At 39.5% G+C, this 18433-nt stretch overlaps 1 protein-coding gene across 2 annotated transcripts; it reads right to left on the minus strand.

The window, feature by feature from the left end:
* Positions 1–297: 297 nt before the first annotated feature.
* Positions 298–14390, minus strand: TAF13 (TATA-box binding protein associated factor 13). Of its 2 annotated transcripts, none has more exons than XM_059374218.1 (4): positions 14304–14390; positions 13363–13441; positions 10050–10147; positions 298–497 (listed from the first exon to the last, which is right to left on the minus strand). In XM_059374218.1, the coding sequence occupies exons 1-4, from the start codon at positions 14328–14330 to the stop codon at positions 396–398; spliced, it is 306 nt and encodes a 101-aa protein (XP_059230201.1). In that variant the 5' UTR covers positions 14331–14390; the 3' UTR covers positions 298–395. The 2 variants fall into 2 exon arrangements, with proteins under 2 accessions (XP_059230201.1, XP_059230200.1); XM_059374217.1 differs by lacking the exon at positions 298–497 and adding an exon at positions 6348–7469.
* Positions 14391–18433: the final 4043 nt, after the last annotated feature.

Below are 18433 nucleotides of genomic sequence, written 5' to 3' on the forward strand. Positions count from 1 at the left end.
GAAAAATTCTTGTTTGGACATAGAAGAGATTTTTTTTATATATTAAGTAAATATCCTGGATGTTAATATTGAAAACAAAAATAAAATCTTAAAAATATTTTGTTTTAGAAGAAAAATAAATACCCCATTTTAATGAAGTCATTGACATACTTCAAAATCCAAAAAAGGAAACTATAGGTTAAGAAATGTTAATAACACATAAATCACATTAAGCATCATAATTTTGGATGGGTTTTTTAAGATAAGGTCAATAACTTTTTTTTTTTTTTAAAGATTTTATTTATTTACTTGAGAGAGAGACAGTGAGAGAGAACATGAACGAGGAGAAGGTCAGAGAGAGAAGCAGACTCCCCATGGAGTCCCCCGATGCAGGACTCGATCCCAGGACTCCAGGATCATGACCTGAGCCGAAGGCAGTCGTCCAACCAACTGAGCCACCCAAGCGTCCTGGTCAATAACTTTCTGGTAATAATCTTGAAACTCTTTAGTAGAACTTGCTAGAAAGATCAAAGAAAAACATGAGATTCACCAAAATGAGTCTAGGTAGGTGTCTTACAAGTCAGGTGCTCCCAAAATACTTATAAAAGTCCTCTATCAGGGGTGCTTGGGTGGCTCAGTGGGTTAAGCCTCTGCCTTTGGCTCAGGTCGTGCTTTCAGTGTCCTGGGATCGAGCCCGGAGGGTTCTGTGCTCAGCAGGGAACCTGCTTCCCCCTCTCTCTGCCTACTTGTGATCTCTATCAAATAAATAAATACTATGGAGTATTATGCCTCCATCAGAAAGGATGAATACCCAACTTTTGTAGCAACATGGACGGGACTGGAAGAGATTATGCTGAGTGAAATAAGTCAAGCAGAGAGAGTCAATTATCATATGGTTTCACTTATTTGTGGAGCATAACAAATAACATGGAGGACATGGGGAGATGGAGAGAAGGGAGTTGAGGGAAATTGGAAGGGGAGGTGAACCATGAGAGATTATGGACTCTGAAAAAAAACCTGAGGGTCTTGAAGGGGTGGGGGGAGGGAGGCTGGGGGAGCCAGGTGGTGGGTATTACAGAGGGCACGTATTGCATGGAGCACTGGGTGTGGTGCAAAAACAATGAATACTGTTACACTGAGAAGAAATTTAAAACAAAACTGAAAAAAAAAAATTAAAAGCAAAAAAAAAGTCCTATTACAGAAAAAATTAAGTACAGTATTAGCTTTTTTTTTTTTTTTTTTTTTTTAAGAGTTGGGTCAGTAACTAGGCTCTTTCCTACTAAATTTTCAGTTATTTATCTAAAATTGCCACACAGGGGCACCTGGTAGACTTAATCAATTGAGCATCCAACTCTTGATTTCGTTTCAGGTTGTGATCTCAGGGTTGTGGAATTGAGCCCCTAGTTAGGCTCCGTGATCAGAGCTCAGCAAAGGGGTCTACCTGATGATTCTCTCCCTCTTCTTTTGACCCCCCACTCCTGTGTGCCCCCTCACACACTCTCTCTCTCAAATAAATAAATAATAATATCTTTATTTATTTTATTTATTTATTTGAGAGAGACAGAGACAGAGTGAGAGAGCATGAGAGCAGAGGTCAGAGGGAGAAGCAGACTCCCCATGGAGCTGGGATCCTGATGTGGAACTCGATCCCAGGACTCCGGGATCATGACCCAAGCCGAAGGCAGTCGCTTAACCAACTGAGCCACCTAGGCGCCCTCTCTCTCAAATAAATAAATAAATCTTTAAAAAAAATAAAATAGGGGTGCCTGGGTGGCTCAGTGGGTTAAAGCCTCTGCCTTCGGCTCAGGTCATGATCTCAGGGTCCTGGGATCGAGCCCCGTATCGGGCTCTCTGCTCAGCAGGCAGCCAGCTTCCTCCTCTCTCTCTGCCTGCCTCTCTGCCTACTTGTGATCTCTATCTGTCAAATAAATAATAAATAAAATCTTTTAAAAAATAAAATAAAATAGGGGTGCCTTCAGCTCAGGTCATGATCCCAGGGTCCTGGGATGGAGCCCCGCAGCGGGATCTCTGCTCAGCGGGGAGTCTGCTTCCTCCTCTCTCTCTGCCTGCCTCTCTGCCTGCTTGTGATCTGTCAAATAAATAATAAATCTTTAAAATAAATAAATAAATAAATAAATAAAATAGCCTTACAAAGGCAAATGACAAATGATTTACATTTCAGCGTTTATTTTTCTTATTCTAAAAGAATATACCCAGGGCCCCTGGGTGGCTCAGTGGGTTAGGCCTCTGCTTTCAGCTCCGGTCATGGTCTCAGGGTCCTGGGATTGAGCCCCGCATTGGGCTCCTTGCTCAGCTGGGAGCCTGCTTCTCCCTCTCCAGCCATCTGCCTCTCTGCTTACTTATAATCTCCATCTTTCTGTCAAATAAATAAAATCTTAAAAAAAAAAGGAATAGAAAAAAGAATACACCCAATTTCAGAGCAGCTTACCGGGCTTTCTGTGTGAGGATGTGCATAGAAGACTGAATGCTACAAATTATACATGAATTGGGATTTTGTACAAAAGCTCAGATTGAGACTCTTACCAATCTACTGGTAATAGATAAGAAATTTCCTCCTTACTTTACCTCTGTAACTTTAGAATTCTACTCATCCAGATACCAGATAGCCCTGTAGTATCTGTGCTATGCCTCAAACAAAACAGGTGCTTACTAAATACTTGCTGATATACCAAAATGTTTTCTGTGATCCTATCCCATGAAATAACAGTCTAGCTCATGGAGTCTTTCACCAGGACCCGGGAAAAGCAGTAGCCTGTAACAACACATTTAACACCTTGCTCACTGGTTATCTATCTACTTCCCAGTCTCTGTGTTAAGAAGATAAATATAGGGACGCTAAGAAAATCAGGCCTAGAGGCACCTGGGTGGTTCAGTCATTAAGAAAATCAGGCCTAGAGAATTGGGAATGTTCTGGGATACAGTCAGAGTGCTTAAAAAGTTCTTGATTTTCGGGCACAATGCTCTGCTCCGTGTGCTTGGATGGGTATTGTCACTGGACGTGAAAACTCAAGTCAAGTCTCCAGTATTAGCAGCAAAAGAATCTTGAAGATTGCTTCAAAGGAAACACATCCCAGCCCACGGCTTCAGGGCCTAGGGAGCCATTCTTCCTGTTTCTGTATAAATCTTATCCTTCTCTTACCCAATGCTCTAGGCAATGCGTTCATCTAACTCTCCTCATTCTATCTTCATATTTATGTTTTCATTTCCCACATTCCCAGGATAGGGAAGAATTTGCTGGTCAAATCCATGAAAGTTTTACCACATCTATAAATTGGTATCCATCTTCATATGCTGGCCTTACAAACTTGGTTTCTAAGTCTACCCTGAAAGATGGACGTGCTCTCCATCTGCTGATGAAATCAGTTTCCAAGCCTGCAGTGTGCAAATCAAACTCTGGACTACACGTTCACCCAAGTAATGCAGCCCCCTGAGGTCTCTTGGAAAGTGATCAGCTGACTCTCCAGACACTACCTCTTTCCACCAATGAGAAGCCAAGGGAGCTACTGATACATCAAAGGAGCCCATTTAAAAATTTCCACTTAGATTATTACAGCTTTTACTTAAGAAAATCAGTTTAAATGCAGTAAAACCAATTTCAAGAGAATCATAAGTTATATCAGATGTTCTGTTTCAGCATGAAGCAAACAAACATGCTAGCTAAAAAAAAAAAAGGGTATAATTCTTTAAAGAGAAAGTCTCACTTAAACAAGTAGGGAAGGAAGAGCTACTAGAGATTAATAGAAATTAGACCCACTCAATCCAATGGGTAACCAAATACAGTGGGTGAAACCTTGTTTAGATTTTATTGCAAATAGCCTGTGGGAGGCAGAATAACAGCCCTTCCCAAAGACCTTAACATCTTAATCCTCAGAATCTGTGAATATGTTACTTTACATGGTAAGAGACTTTGCTGGTGTGATTAGTTAAGGGTTTTAAAATGGTCAGGTTATTCTGGGTTATCCAATATATTGGACCCATCTGGATAACCCAGAATTCTAAGGATCACCTGGGTCCTTAGAAGCAGAGCAACTTTTCCAGCGGGAGTCAGAGTGAGATAGGATTATGGAAGAAAGATCAGAAAGATGCAACATTGCTAACTTGGAAGACAGAAGGGGACTAAGAGCCAAAGAATGTACGCCCTAGATGCTGGAAAATGCAAGTAAACAGGTTCTCTCCTAGAATATCCAGAAAGGAATGTAGTACCTTGATTTTAGCACCAGTGAGGCCTCTAGCAGACTTCTGACCTAAAGAACTGGTAAGATAATGACTTTGTTGTTTTAAGTCACTAAATTTAATCTGTTACAGAAACAATAGAAAACAGATACACAAACTCTAAATTTTGAGACAAATTAGGAGATTTAAACAAGGATTGGGTATTAAATGGAGTATTAAGAAATTAATGTTAATTTGTGTTAGGGTATAATAGCAGTATTTGGACTACCTTTTAAAACTTTTTGTTAGAGAGGACATAGTGAAGTATTCATAGTTGAAATGATACAATGAAAGCTGTGATTTGCCTTAAAATGCTGCCCCTTTCCCCCCAAAGGTGGAGGAATATATAAGACATTAAAATTGGCAAAGGTTAGTTAATTGTTGAAGATGGGGGCTCATGATACTATTCTATTACTGTGTATACTTGAGGTTTTTCATAGTGAGTCTTTTAAAGCAAATCGAATTAAGAAAAAGCACCTGAACAGCACTGTTCCAAATAGTTTTCTGTGGTGATGAAAAAAAGGTTCTATGTCTGCACTGTTCAATGTAGCAGCCCCCAGCCATGGGGCTGATGAACACCTGAAATACAGCCAGTACAACTGAGGAATTGAAGGTTTTGTTTCATTTAATTTGAATGAAGTGAATTTAAATGGTCCCATGTGGCTAGTGGCTACCATATTACACAGTGTAGCTCTAGACATTAGAAGGGAGCCATGTTACCTCACTGTTAGAATTCAAATAAGCTCATGGATCAAGACAGTGCCACATCTGTTATTTTTGTCTGCCCAGTCTCTCTTTCCCTTTCTCACTTATAGTACCCAGCTCTTACCTCCTCCCTCACTCCTGGGGATCTTCTGTATTGGTAAGTCAAGTAGCTCCCTCGATCAGTTATATGGATGGGAACCCTAGAACTGCTATCATGTTGCCTTGGCACACTGAGGTTCCTGAGAGAATAAAACCAAAATTAGGATAAAGATGAACAGTCCTGATTCTCAAGTTCTTACATCCAGTCAACCATAGGGAATCAACTCCATTCCTACTTTCCCTTGTTTCAGTCGGATAATCCAATAAATTCCTCTCTTCTGCTTAGGTTGTTTTTGAGTCAAGTTCTATGGCTTGCAACCTACAAGGTCCCATTAAAAAACTTAGTGTCAGGGTCACTAGCAAAATAGTAAAATTAATGACACTGCTTCAGACTGAATTGTAATCCCCTGAAATTTGTCATGTTGCAGCCCTAACCCAACCCTCGTTCCCATCTGACTATATTGGAGACAGGGCTTTTAAGGAGGCTATATTAAGGTTAAATGAAGTCGTTAGAGTGGAACTCTGGTGCCCCTATAAAAAGAGGAAGAAAGAACAGAGCTCCCTCAGACAAGCAGACACAGGGAAGGCTGCTATCTACAGCCCAGAAGAGTCCTCCTTCATCAGACCCCAACCATGCTGGCACCCTGATCTCAGACTTCCAGCCTCCAGAGCCTGAGAAAGTGAATTCTGTTGTTTCAGCTGCCCAGTCTGATATTTTGTTACAGCAGCCCTAGCTAAGAGGGGTACCAGGATAGCTCCCCTAGAACCAATTATTACCAGTTCTTTCTTCAGGGTGAAGTACACCCTGGTTAGCAAAAATAGCAATATTGAGATGTTACTATTCCACTAGCATTCTTGATTTCAGCTTAGACTGGAGCAGAGTAGCTTTTCAATTGGTTTTGCCTCTTTTTTTTTTTTTTTTTTTTAAGTAGGCTCTATGTCCAATACAGGGCTTTGAACTCATGACCCTCAGACTGAGAGTCACAGGCTCTACCAACTGAGCCAGCCAGATGCCCTGGTTTTTATTTTTTTAAGTAACAAAAAAACAGCCCAGCTATCTTGAATCTCAGTATCAATTCAGGGGGATTATACAAATATAGGGAAAAAAAAGTCTTCAGTGAGATTAAGCAGCCAGAACCATATTACTAGTAATGGGGAGAAAAAGCTGATAAATCACATAGTCAAATTCAATTATTAATCTAATTTTCCACTTTATTCCTTGTATCAACAGATTAAGAAAGGGAAATTCTCCTACATGCTGACTTACAGATGTTTATAAGCACCGCACAAACACTGTTCCACAAAGAGTAATATTCAGTAATCCCTTTAAATGCAGTTTTAATCTTTATTTTAAACTAAGTGTAATAATTTAATACAATAAGCTAAACACACACAAAACCTGTATATCCTGAAATACAAAAGTGGTTTCCATAGCCATATATGGTTTAGTCGAGTACACGTTTCCACAAACAAGTACTAACAAATAGGTTAATAAAACACTATCCCAAGTGCTTATCCTGCCATTAGCTTTTTAAGCAATACCATTCCTACTACTGAAAGCATTTATTTTTAGAAGCTTTAATGTGACCTGGGAAAATGAGTTCCCTTAAAATTTGACAACTAGTACATTATAAGCCCAAAAGGTTTTAAATCAAAAGCCTTCCAATACGGAAGAATTCACATGAAACTTTTAGTTTAAAAAATTAAAAAAAAACCTTCTTGTAATGTAAAGAATACTAAAAAACAAATATGTTAGATAAACATTCCTACAAAAGACTGTTATTTTCCTGTATCATCTTCTCCTTAAAAAAAAAAAGCAAACCAGTTCACTATCTTTTAATAATTAGATCACTGTAGTCTAAAAACTTTAGAATACATGAAACATGTCTTAGCAATCATAGTCAAAGGGGCCCTATAGATTTCATATATTAAACAGCTATGGTTTAGCCTACAATGGCACAAAATACACCCAATACATAAATACTACTTCATCATTTAAACAGTCAGTCAGAAGGAACCACCTGGTTTGCAAGGTACTTCAACTTACATGTGGCCATTAAAAACCCAGTAAGTAATTCAAGTACAGTCAGATAAGGGCAGGAAATTCAAGGCTCAAATATCACTCTAAAAACGAAGACCTGAAAATAAAAGCTGAAAAATCGGTTTCTCCATCTTGCATATATACATGGCTAGAAACTGGAACCTCACTGTGGAAAATATACAGTTATTATATATATATATAGTTTCCTCAAAAGATAATGAAGCTTCAGAAAGTACAGGTGTCAAGATCCATAGTTTGCTTCATCAAATGCTTTTCTAGCTCGTTTCAATTCTTCATTCATAGTAAGCAAGTCTTTAACCCTAGCAAACTTCCTTGGGTCCTTTCGAATCAAGAAGACGATATCTTCAACTTGTACCCGACCTTGTCTTCCAATTGACATTGCCTTGTGAGTCTATTACAAAGAAATAAATTAAATTAAATTAAACAAATCTAATATTTTACTCTTTTAATTTGCATTTATTTAATACCGGTGAGTTTGAAGATTTTCTCTTCGAATTATTATAGCTATTCATTTGTGAATTGTCTTTCTATTCGGGTCCTTTGTCCACTTGCTACTGTGTTATAGGAATGTTTCTCTTAATGGTTCATAGACATTTTTTAATACTAAAGACATTAAAACTAAATCTACTGAGGTTTCTTTTTTGATCTACGTAGCTTTTGTCTTCATTTTTATAAAATAATTCTATAATTTCTTTGTAACCGCACACTTCATTGTCTCAGTAGTTGAGAAATAGTGGTAGGTTTTCTTCAAGAAAGTCTCATCTCCTATCATATATTCATCCTGTACAGAAACAAAAGTCTGGGGTGCCTGGGTGGCTCAGTCAGTTAAGCATCTGCCTTTGGCTCAGGTCATGATCCTGGAGTCCCAGGATCGAGCCCCAGGTCCGGCTCTCTACTCAGCAGGGAATCTGCTTCTCCCTCTGACCCTCCCCCTATTCATTCTCTCTCCTGTTCTCTCTCTCTCAAATAAATACTTTAAAATACAAAGGTTCATTATAGCATTTTTTCTAATGACTAAAAAAGAGGAATCTAAGTATTTAGTAAGGCATTAAATAAATTTGGGCACATCCAATCAATTAATATTATGAAGCCATTAAAATTAAAGAGTGTTAGGGAAAGACATGGGGGACAGAGTTCTACTTAAGTGAAAAAGCAGGCTCTATGACAAAATATACTGTATGATTTCAATTTAATGATGTTTAAAAATATGTGCAGGGGTGCCTGGGTGGCTCAGTGGGTTAAAGTCTCTGCCTTCAGCGAGGTCATGATCCCAGGGACCTGGGATCAAGCCCACATCAGGCTCTCTGCTCAGCATGGAGCCTGCTTCCCCCCTCTCTCTGCCAGCCTCTCTGCCTACTTATGATCTATGTCAAATAAATAAATAAATAATGTGCAAAAAAACGGGAAAATACTCACCAAAATCTCAGCATTAGTTGTCAATAAGTGGAAGGATTACAGATTTCTATTTTCTTTCCTACATGTTTTTTTTTAAAGATTTTATTTATTTATTTATTTGAGAGAGAGGGAGAGAGAGAGCAGAGAGGGAGAGTGAGAGGGAGCAGCAGGCTCCCCGATGAACTGAGAGCCTGATGTGGGGTTCAATCCCAGGACCCTGAGATCACGACCTGGGCAGAAGGCAGATGCCCAACCGATTGACCCACCCAGGTGCCCCTTTCCTGAACTTTTTTATTCTTCCTAAATTTAATAAGTATTATTTTTATAAATGGAAAATAATGTTTAAAAATGCATACTCCGACACAGGAATTTTACTTCTATTATTCTGTACGAAGGAAATAATCCATAACACAGTAAAAATTCACAGGAACACAACCAAACTCAGTATTTCCATCCCTGTGAATATATCTAAGGAGACAGGAGGCAATTTCATGAATATGGTCATTCAAAAGTATCTATTCACTTAATAATCCATAAGTAACTTCATTTAACTACTAAAATAACTGTGATTAGAATATAGAAAGTATGTACTGTAAAATTTTAAGTAAAAAATGTTTACCATGATATTACTATGTAATCATTGCATACTTTTTTCTAAAGACTTTATTTACTTATTTGAGAGAGAGCATGAGAGGAGAGACAGAGAAGCAGACTCCCTGCTAAGCAGGGACCCCAATGTAGAACTTCCAGGATCCTGAGATCATGACCTGAGCTGAAGGCAGAGGCTTTTAAAAAAAATTTTCTATTAACATATAATGTATTGTTTGCTTCAGGGGTCCAGGTCTGTGAATCATCAGTCTTACACAATTTACAGCACTCGCCATAGCATATACCCTCTCCAATGTCCATAACCCAACCACCCTATCCCTCCCTCAATCCCCCAGCAACTCTCGGTTTCTTTCCTGAGATTAAGAGTCTCTTCTGGTTTGTTGAAGGCAGAGGCTTAACGGACTGAGCCACCCAGGCACCCCAGCACTATATACATTTAAATAAATAGTGGAAGGAGAAAACTTACATTAGATGATTGCATTATGGTTATTATTTTTAAATTTTATTCAAGGATCTTATAATTATTTTCTTACAAATAAAATTCGGGAGAGGGTAGCATATTTTATGTGTACATATGTACATGTGAATATCTTTATATATCTATGTATCTTTTTTTTTTTTTTTAAAGATTTTATTTATTTATTTGACAGAGATCACAAGTAGGTAGAAAGGCAGGCAGAGAGGAAGGGAAGCAGGCTCCCTGCTGAGCAGAGAGCCCAATGCAGGGCTCAGTCCCAGGACCCTGGGATCATGGCCTGAGCCGAAGGCAGAGGCTTTAACCCACTGAGCCACCCAGGTGCCCCTTCTATATATCTTTAATGATAAATAGTAATTGGTAACTTCCACAAAAAGGCCCTCAAATGGGTAAGATTATTTCAAAAGGATGGCATAGTTCTAGTCTTAACTCAAAGTTAGAATTTCAGATCTACTACTCAGTTAACTAAGACCAATTACAAAAAAATCTTACCATTTCAGTGATGAACTCTATGACAAGGTCTTCAAGTATATCCACTGACTCAGTATAAGGATTCTGGTCATCCCCAAACCCATACATCATACATCGCACTGTAAAAGAACAATCATTTTTGTTCACTTGAACAAATTTAACAATTTAACAATACTTTTCTCAAATTATAAATGGACCAAGATAGAGAAAACACCTGTATGAACATATTTATATTGTGTCTGCAAGTATGGACTTAGATGTAAGGGATTTTAACCAAGATCTCCTAACCAACTATTCCTACCTGTCCTTCCCTAGTAGGAACTCCTGTTCCCTCCCAACTACAAAACCCTGACATCAATATTCTTTCCCTAACCTCTATTACCTATTCGCCAACAACCCTGGAATAACTTGAATTGGGAACCTCCATGGCAGTGAAAGGATGAGTACCAACGGCTGAGTCCTCACTAGGAATGTTCTGTGCATATATGGTGTAGGGTGAGGGGAGGGCAGTGGGGGCACTGGAAAAGAGAAGGCAAGATCTTTCTGATACCAACATAGGGAAAAGGACATGAGAGAAAGTGCTCCAATTTCTTCTTATATGAAGAAAAGGGGAATCAAATGGAAAAAGCAAACTATGTAGAATCTTGATATTTCATATTTCATTCTCCAGATCAATGCACAGCTAACATCTGAAAGAACCACGGAAAATGCAAAAGAGAAAAAAATTCAATACAGAGTAATAAAAAAAAAAAAACAAAAACCCACCTCATTTAATCCTCACAACAACCCTTTCCAGTAAATACTATTATTACCCCTATTTCATTTAGGTGAGAAAACTGAGGCACTGAGCTAAGTGATTTACCCAAGGTCACACAGATAGTAAGAGATAAAGTCCATGTTTGAACACAGCTGATCTGGCTCCAGAGTCTATAGTGCTACCCTCAAAAGTATTATACTTCTTGGGCTTAAGCCAGATGGGATCCAGATGGATTATTATCCTATAGTCTATTAATCCCCAGTTAGTCTATGGATAGGCTTTGAGAAATCTTTGAACCCTGCTGAAATTATATGCAAAAATTTTATATATTGTTTGTGTGTGTGGATTGTTCTGCAAAGAATAAACCACTCTTATCAGATTCTGAAAGGGGTATATAAATGTTAAAACAACAACAATAAAAATAACAACAACAAAAAACCGATCATAGGTTGGAAATGTTTTATATCTTGATCTGAGTGGTGGTTATAAGTATAGGTAAATACATAAAATTCATCAAGCTGTTCATTTACGACTACTACAATTTAAGTACAGTAAAACAACAACAACAACAAAACCCTAGAATACTTCTAAAGGAAGAAATGAGTACATTAAGAGTAATTCTTATTTAGGAGAAGCAAAAGCTGGTCAAACTGAAAGGAGTATTAGGTACACCAGCCTAGGGAGGAAAAGAAAGGAGTGATTTGGAAGTCAGGCTGGGACAGAGATATCCCTATGATTTAAACTGACAAGAGCCTATAGGTCCAGATACAGGGGTACTAAGCAAACACAAGAGCCAACATTTTTTCTCCCTCTTGGGTTCTGACAACTTTTTTGCCTTTTCTTTTTTGAGGTAATTTCAGACTTTACAAGAGTTGCAAAAATAGTACAGAGCTCCCAAATACCCTATATCCACCATACCCTGATGTTAACATCTTACAGAGCCACAGATATTTATCAAAACTAAGAAATTAACACTGATACTCAGATTGTACCAATTTCTCAACTAATGTCCTTTTTCTTTGTCAGGATCCCACACTATTTAGCTATCATGCCTCCTTACTTTCTACTAAGCAGTGACAGTTCCTCAGACTTTTCTCATCTTTCATGACCTTGACATGCTAGAAGGATACTGGTTAGTGATCTGGTAGAATGTTCTCCAATATGGATTTGTCTGGTGTTTTCTCATGATTTGACTGTGGTTACACATTACCAGAGAGGGTACCATAGAGGTGATGAGCCCTCTTAATGCATCAGATCAGAGGTACATGATATTAATACATATTACTCATGATACTGACTTTAATCATTTGGGTAATACTTTAGACATCACTTGTCTGCCAGGATTCTTCATTGTAACCTTGCTATTCTGCCTTAAATATTTAAGGAAGATACTTTACCATTACCATTTTGGTGGGTGTAATTCACTAGTATGTATATAAACTGCATTTGGTTAAAGGCTTTGTAAAGACACCAAAAAATGCCAATGAATGCTTTGAAACTTTATGTTATAGTAGCAAGAAATTTTTTTAAAAAGAAGGTTTAGGAGAACAGATTTTGCCAGTAAGGTCTATCAAGATTTAGGTAAGACAAGGAGAAGATTGCGAAAATCCCGAATTCTTATCATCACAAAAATAAAGCAATCCAAGTAGAACAAAGGTTTCTACTAAGAACTGACGATGCAAACATCACTCTGGGATGGGCTGGTGTGGAAATCTCCTTCTTAGGCTGATGTAAGAAGTAAAAACACATACAAATGTAGTAAACAGTGTCAAAGATGGATCAAAGAGTGGTCGGCTTAGGATGAGAAATTGACATATGGAGAATCTGAGTCGTTAAAAAAATAAAAATATAACCTACTAACTGCAGATTCAAGAGCATTTGGGAACCACTTGTCTGACCCAGCATGAATAAACCATATATTCACGTGTTGTCTCATCTGTCAATACTCAGCCACTACTATGTGTAAAGGACACAGGATGGAGATCACGTTGTCACAGTGCCTTTCAGGGGGTGACTTTAACCATCACTAGGAACAGCAGCGCTCCCTCTTGCTGCTGCCAAAAAGAGTCAAACATGTCTACTGAGGGAATGCACTACAGAACAAATACATTATAATCTCTATTTCACTGTCATGTATTACACTGTTCATCACCTTTCTGTCTTGTCCAATGCGTTAGTCCAAAGCCCCAACTTAATTCCTTACCCTTGGCACCTGTCCCAGGATCCATTAAAACCTTTGACTTATAGTTAAAGGAGTTCTGCTGCAATAGTAACAGACAAAAAAAGTAATGGAGGTAATATTCTAAGGTCCTGAATTGAAACACTGATCACATTTCCTCACTTAAAAAAAAAAAAAAAAAAGGAAAAAGGAAAAAAGTGTATATACCCACCCACCCACATATAATTTGAGGTTAGGATCACTAGTATCTATGATTCAGAAGTTAAAGAGAATTTTATAAGCAAATCGGAGAATACTGTCCCCACAGAGAAACACATCCAGAACATTAATCTACTTTGGACAGACGTGTCTGAAAGTTTTTATTGTCTGTAATTAAATCGTTGTCAAATATTACTTACATTCTTTAGAAAAAAGTCTCTTCCTTTTACCCTGTCCGCCTTCTGCACCTCCTCCAATTTCTTCATTTTCTTCCTCAAACTATAAGTTAGAACGTATATACAGAAATGTCAAGCACCGCATTTGATTTTTAAATAATTAACATTAATTTTTTTCCATTTTTCAACACTGATATCATGCCAGAAAGCCTTAAAAAAAAATAAAATATGAGCATTTGGGGAGCTTTAAAGACTGTCCAGTCCGACTTCCCACTCATGCAGGAATGGCTTCTACAACGTTCCTAACAAATAATCCTACTGCCTCTCCTGGAAGAGTTCCAATGACCAAACTTTATTTATTTTTTAACCAACTAGGTAGCCTATTACTACAGTTTTACTAATAAGAGTTGGTATTTAAAACAAAGGGGTTGGTATTGAGTCAAAGAAAGCAAAAGTAGTATTTACTAAGCACTGCTTATACAGAGCTAGAAACTTTCCTCAAATAAGCCTTAGCCCCATTTTATGACAAAAACCAGGCTTAAAGTCAAGGAACTTGCTCACAGAAACAGAAATTTTGGAATCCAGATTCCCTAACTGTCGGTCCATTATTTTCCTCCAACTTTACAGTGAGCATGTAGTTTTGTTACCAGCGGCAGTGTTCGTTGCTAATGAGAGCTAACAAATACTAGCTTTGTCCTTTGATGACTGTCCAGGCGATTCACGGAGTGTCTAGCAAATACAGACCCTAAAGCAAAGAACAACGAGCCACATCTCTACTCTTCTTAACGTCCTGCCCCACGTACTAAGAGATGAATCCGAAGGGAAAGGCTAGCACGGCGTGAAGTCCCCGAACTCTCTCGAGTGAATTCGCTAAGGAAAATCCCGAATGATTCTGAACTCAGGCTCCGCTTCTGTCCCCCAGGGAGTGAAGAAAAGAGTGGGTTGGAACGGTGGTGGTCACTCACAGTAGGGTCTTCCTCTTCGTCTGCCATGCCCCCGGCCAGCCCTACAAGACTCCGCCGCCTCCCTCCCAGCGGGTTTTACTATTTCCTCTGCCTCACTTCCGGTGACGCGCCGGGCGGGGCGGGGCCTAGTCGGCCCGCGGGGCGGGGCGGGGCGGGGGAATGCAAGCAGACTAATAGCCGACTCCCGGGGAGTTTAGGGAGAGCGTCCTGAGCTCTAGGCTTTGTGATCAAGATCACGATTTAATAAACATTAGCAAAGAAAATGAAATCATGGGCTGAGGGGTGTGTATCTTGTTGTGGCCCTGAATTGGACTCTACATCTCGAATCACCAGTTCCTGTTTTGGGGCTGTGAAGCTCTGCGTCATTGGGGGTGCCGGTGGTCCTTGCACTGCCCCAAGAGTGTATTTACACAATTTTAACAATTTATAGTTACACTGTTATTAATTGACAAGTACTATATGGGTTATTGGGTATGTATTTCTTCGCTACTAGTTTTTACTTTTTTTTTTTTAAAGATTTATTTATTTATTTGACAGAGAGAGATCACAAGTAGGCAGAGAGGCAGGCGGAGAGAGAGGAAGAGAAGCAGGCTCCCTGCTGAGCAGAGAGCCCGATGTGGGACTCGATCCCAGGACCCTGAGATCATGACCTGAGCCGAAGGCAGTGGCTTAACCCACTGAGCCACCCAGGCGCCCCATTCGCTACTAGTTTTTAAAAGGAAAACACCACCCTTTAGGCTGAGGATTAAATATTGGTGGGGAGCTTTGTGTTCAGAACAATGAGGAAAACTGGCTGAAGCCAGGGATATCAGATGTTCTGCATGCAAGACATGATGCCACACAAGGAAAAGTCCCACAGTGAATGTCCTGTTAAACATTCATGCGAATGAAAAATTTTTCATTATCTGAGCCTAGAACTTAACTTTGTTAACATATAGACACAAAGCATGTCTACGCTCTTAATTTACATTGAATTTTCTAGGAATGCAACTGTGAGATAATATAAAATACATATAGTGGTCTCTGGTGCCGGTTCCTGGCAAAGAACTCCTAAAACCCTTGATATTTCCTAAGTGATAAGAGCAAAGGAGCATTTTTTGTTCTCATGAGGCAATGCAGGGTGGGCTCCTGGTTGGGGCTGGTCACCAGAAAGACCAAGCCATGATCAGGAGGTTGGAGTTTTCAGCCCCAGCTCCCATTCTCCAGAGAGTGGAGGGAAGCTGAAAATGTAGTTAATAATTGATCATGGCTATACGATGCATTAAAATATCCCAGTAGTAGGGGGTTTGGAGAGCTAACAGGTTGGGGGACACATCCACCTATGGAGAAAATGACACACCCCCAGCTCCACAGGGACAGAAGCTCTTCACTTAGTACTTTCCCAGACCTCACTCTCATCATCTGGCTGTTCATCTAAGTAATATTTCCCTGAGTTCTGTGACCTGTTCTAGCAAATAAATCCAAGGGGGAGGATGTCATGGGAACCTCTGGTTTGTAGCCAAGTTGGACAGACATATGGGTAACCTGGGACCTACTACTTGTGATTGGCATCTAAAGTGGGAGGCACTCTTGTGGGACTGAGCCCTTTAGCCCATGGGATCTAACACTATCTCCAGGTAGGTAGTGTCAGAATTGAGTTAGATTGTAGGACACCAGCTGGCGTCACAGAACGTTTGGTGTGGGAAAAGAAACCCGCATTTGTTGTATGAGCTTTGTGAAAGTGGAATGTTCATTGTGAAAGTAAAGAAGAAAGACACAGGGAGGAATGAACTGACAGTTTTTCCCAAAATAGTAAGTACCCTAAAACTGAAGGGATACTGTACTTTCTTTTGTTTGGAACATACCAAGAACTATGAACTATTTCAGGAAATAATGTCACCATCACTTGTAATAATTTGAGTAGACCAAGGACTGGAGTCCTTCTGCATTTGTAGTTCCTGCATTCATAGTCATTCTACAGATAGGTGCAAGCATCCGGAACCATTATACCCTCTAGTGTAGTCATGCCTGAGCATTCATATCTTGAAACACATATTATAATTCACTATCTATATTTTATCTTTATATTACAATAGGGAATTATATATTATTTTTAAATTATTGGATAGTTAGGTATATTTGTTATTTGTTGTTCTGTAATAAATTATCCCTAAATGTAGTGGCTTAAAACAAACATTTATCACACATTTTCTGTGGGTCAGGAATTTGGGTGCAGGTTAGCTGGGTGCAGTTCAGCTAGCTCAAGGTCGCTTAAGTTGCTGGCAGGGTGTTTGGCTGGTGCTGCAGTCTTGTCTGAGGTATTAATGGGGAAAGATCCACCTCCCAAATCACTTACATGGTTGTCCACAGGATTCAGTGCCTTCAGGTTGTTAGACTAAGGGCCTCAGTTCTTCACTGGCTATTGCCAGAGGCCTCCCTCAGTTTCTTGCTACATGGTCCTCTCCAAATGGCAGCTTATAACATGGTAGCTGCTTCTCTCAGCACAGAGGAGGGAGAGAATTAGGAACGCCCAAGACAGAAGCACAGGGGTATTTTGTTGTTGTTGTTGTTTTGGTTTGGTTTGGTTTTTGGTAAGCTAACCCTATAGGTGGCATCCCATCACTTATGTCCAATTCTATTTAAGAGAATTCAATTAAATGCAGCCTACAGTCAAAGAGAGGGGATTACACAAGGATGAGTATACCAGGAGGCAGATATCATTGGAGTTCTCTGAGAGGCTGCCTACCACAGTAGGTCATATGATCTGTGAATGTCATTTCAGAATAATAAAGGAGACATATACTTTTGTTATTTAAGGAATATTGTTGAGTCTGATAGGGTTGAGAATTGCTGTGTTAGATAGTGATGAAACTCTGGCCTTGTCTGGGAGTTGAGGTAAAAAACATTCAGAGTGGGGCACCTGGGTGGCTCAGTGGGTTAAGCCTCTGGCTTCAGCTCAGGTCATGATCCCAGGGTCCTGGGATCAGGCCCCGAATCGGGCTCTCTGCTCAGCAGGGAGCCTGCTTCACCCCCTCCCCTCTCTCTGCCTGCCTGTCTGCCTACTTATGATCTCTGTCTGTCAAATAAATCAATAAAATATTTTTAAAAAATTCAGAGTGTCCGTTATCAATGCACAGATAAAATGTGCTGGGTGTACACCAAGAAATATTATGCATCAATCAGAAGTAATAGATTGACAATGTGGACGGAGCTTAGAAACACAACGCTAAATTTAAAAAGAAACACAATGAGATCTATAATGTAAATTAAATATAGAGACACACAAAAAAGTAGATATTTTACAGGAACGAATTAAAAAACCATAGACATAAAATACATCGAAAGGTCGTGGGGCAATGCACAGATAAGTAACAGGTGAAGGACTTTGGAAGGCCAATTACATTAGTATGTCATGAACTGCAGAGCATCAATAATTGAGCCTTCTGAACCTGAGATCCAAAATATAAAAGATTAAAAAATGCAGTTATGAGCAGAGCAGAAATAAAGCACAGAGAGTGAAAAGTAATTGTATGCTTCAATGAACTGTTTCAGGTGAATTACCAGAGCTACCAGAGCCCAGTTTGTTAGGTGGGGATGCAGGAAATGAGGCTGGAATGAAGCTGGAGTTAGAGTGTGAAAGGCCTGGCATTTTCTCTTCAGAGACTGAATTTCACTCTGCAGAGCTCCTGGGAGGTCTTTCAGCAGAAGAGACACACGACCCTATCTTTAAAAAGAAAAAAAAAAAATCACTACAGCAGGGAGACCAAGGATGAGAGATGATTAGAACCTGAATTAAAAAGAAGGAAATTTAGGAGGTAGAATTTACAGGACTTTGTGTCTGAATCAAACTGAGAGCTACGGAGAGAGAGGTTTACATCCAGATGGATGGAATGTTATTAATATAAATTGGAAAGTAAAATGGGAAAGCTATTGGGGCGGGGGAAGAAAATGAGCTCAGTCTTAAGAGTTTAGAGATGTCCTATAGACAGACGGACATGTAGACCTGGAAATCCACAGAGAAATTAGGACCAAAGAAAACGGTGTGGAAGACATCAACACAAAGGTGACAGTTTAAAGATTGTGTAGCGGGGCGCCTGGGTGGCTCAGTGGGTTAAGCGCTGCCTTCAGCTCAGGTCATGATCGCAGGGTCC

The sequence above is a fragment of the Mustela nigripes genome, chromosome 14, assembly GCF_022355385.1.
Source record: "Mustela nigripes isolate SB6536 chromosome 14, MUSNIG.SB6536, whole genome shotgun sequence".
Classification (NCBI taxonomy): Eukaryota; Metazoa; Chordata; class Mammalia; order Carnivora; family Mustelidae; genus Mustela; species Mustela nigripes.

Coding starts and splice junctions, on each gene's coding strand:
- TAF13 (XM_059374217.1), bottom strand. CDS start 14,330: ATGGCAGACGAAGAGGAAGACCCTACT. Junction 10,148..13,362: donor GAGACTTTTTTCTAAAGAAT/GTAAGTAATATT, acceptor GTTCTTTTACAG/TGCGATGTATGATGTATGGG. Junction 7,470..10,049: donor TAGAGTTCATCACTGAAATG/GTAAGATTTTTT, acceptor TCTTTGTAATAG/ACTCACAAGGCAATGTCAAT.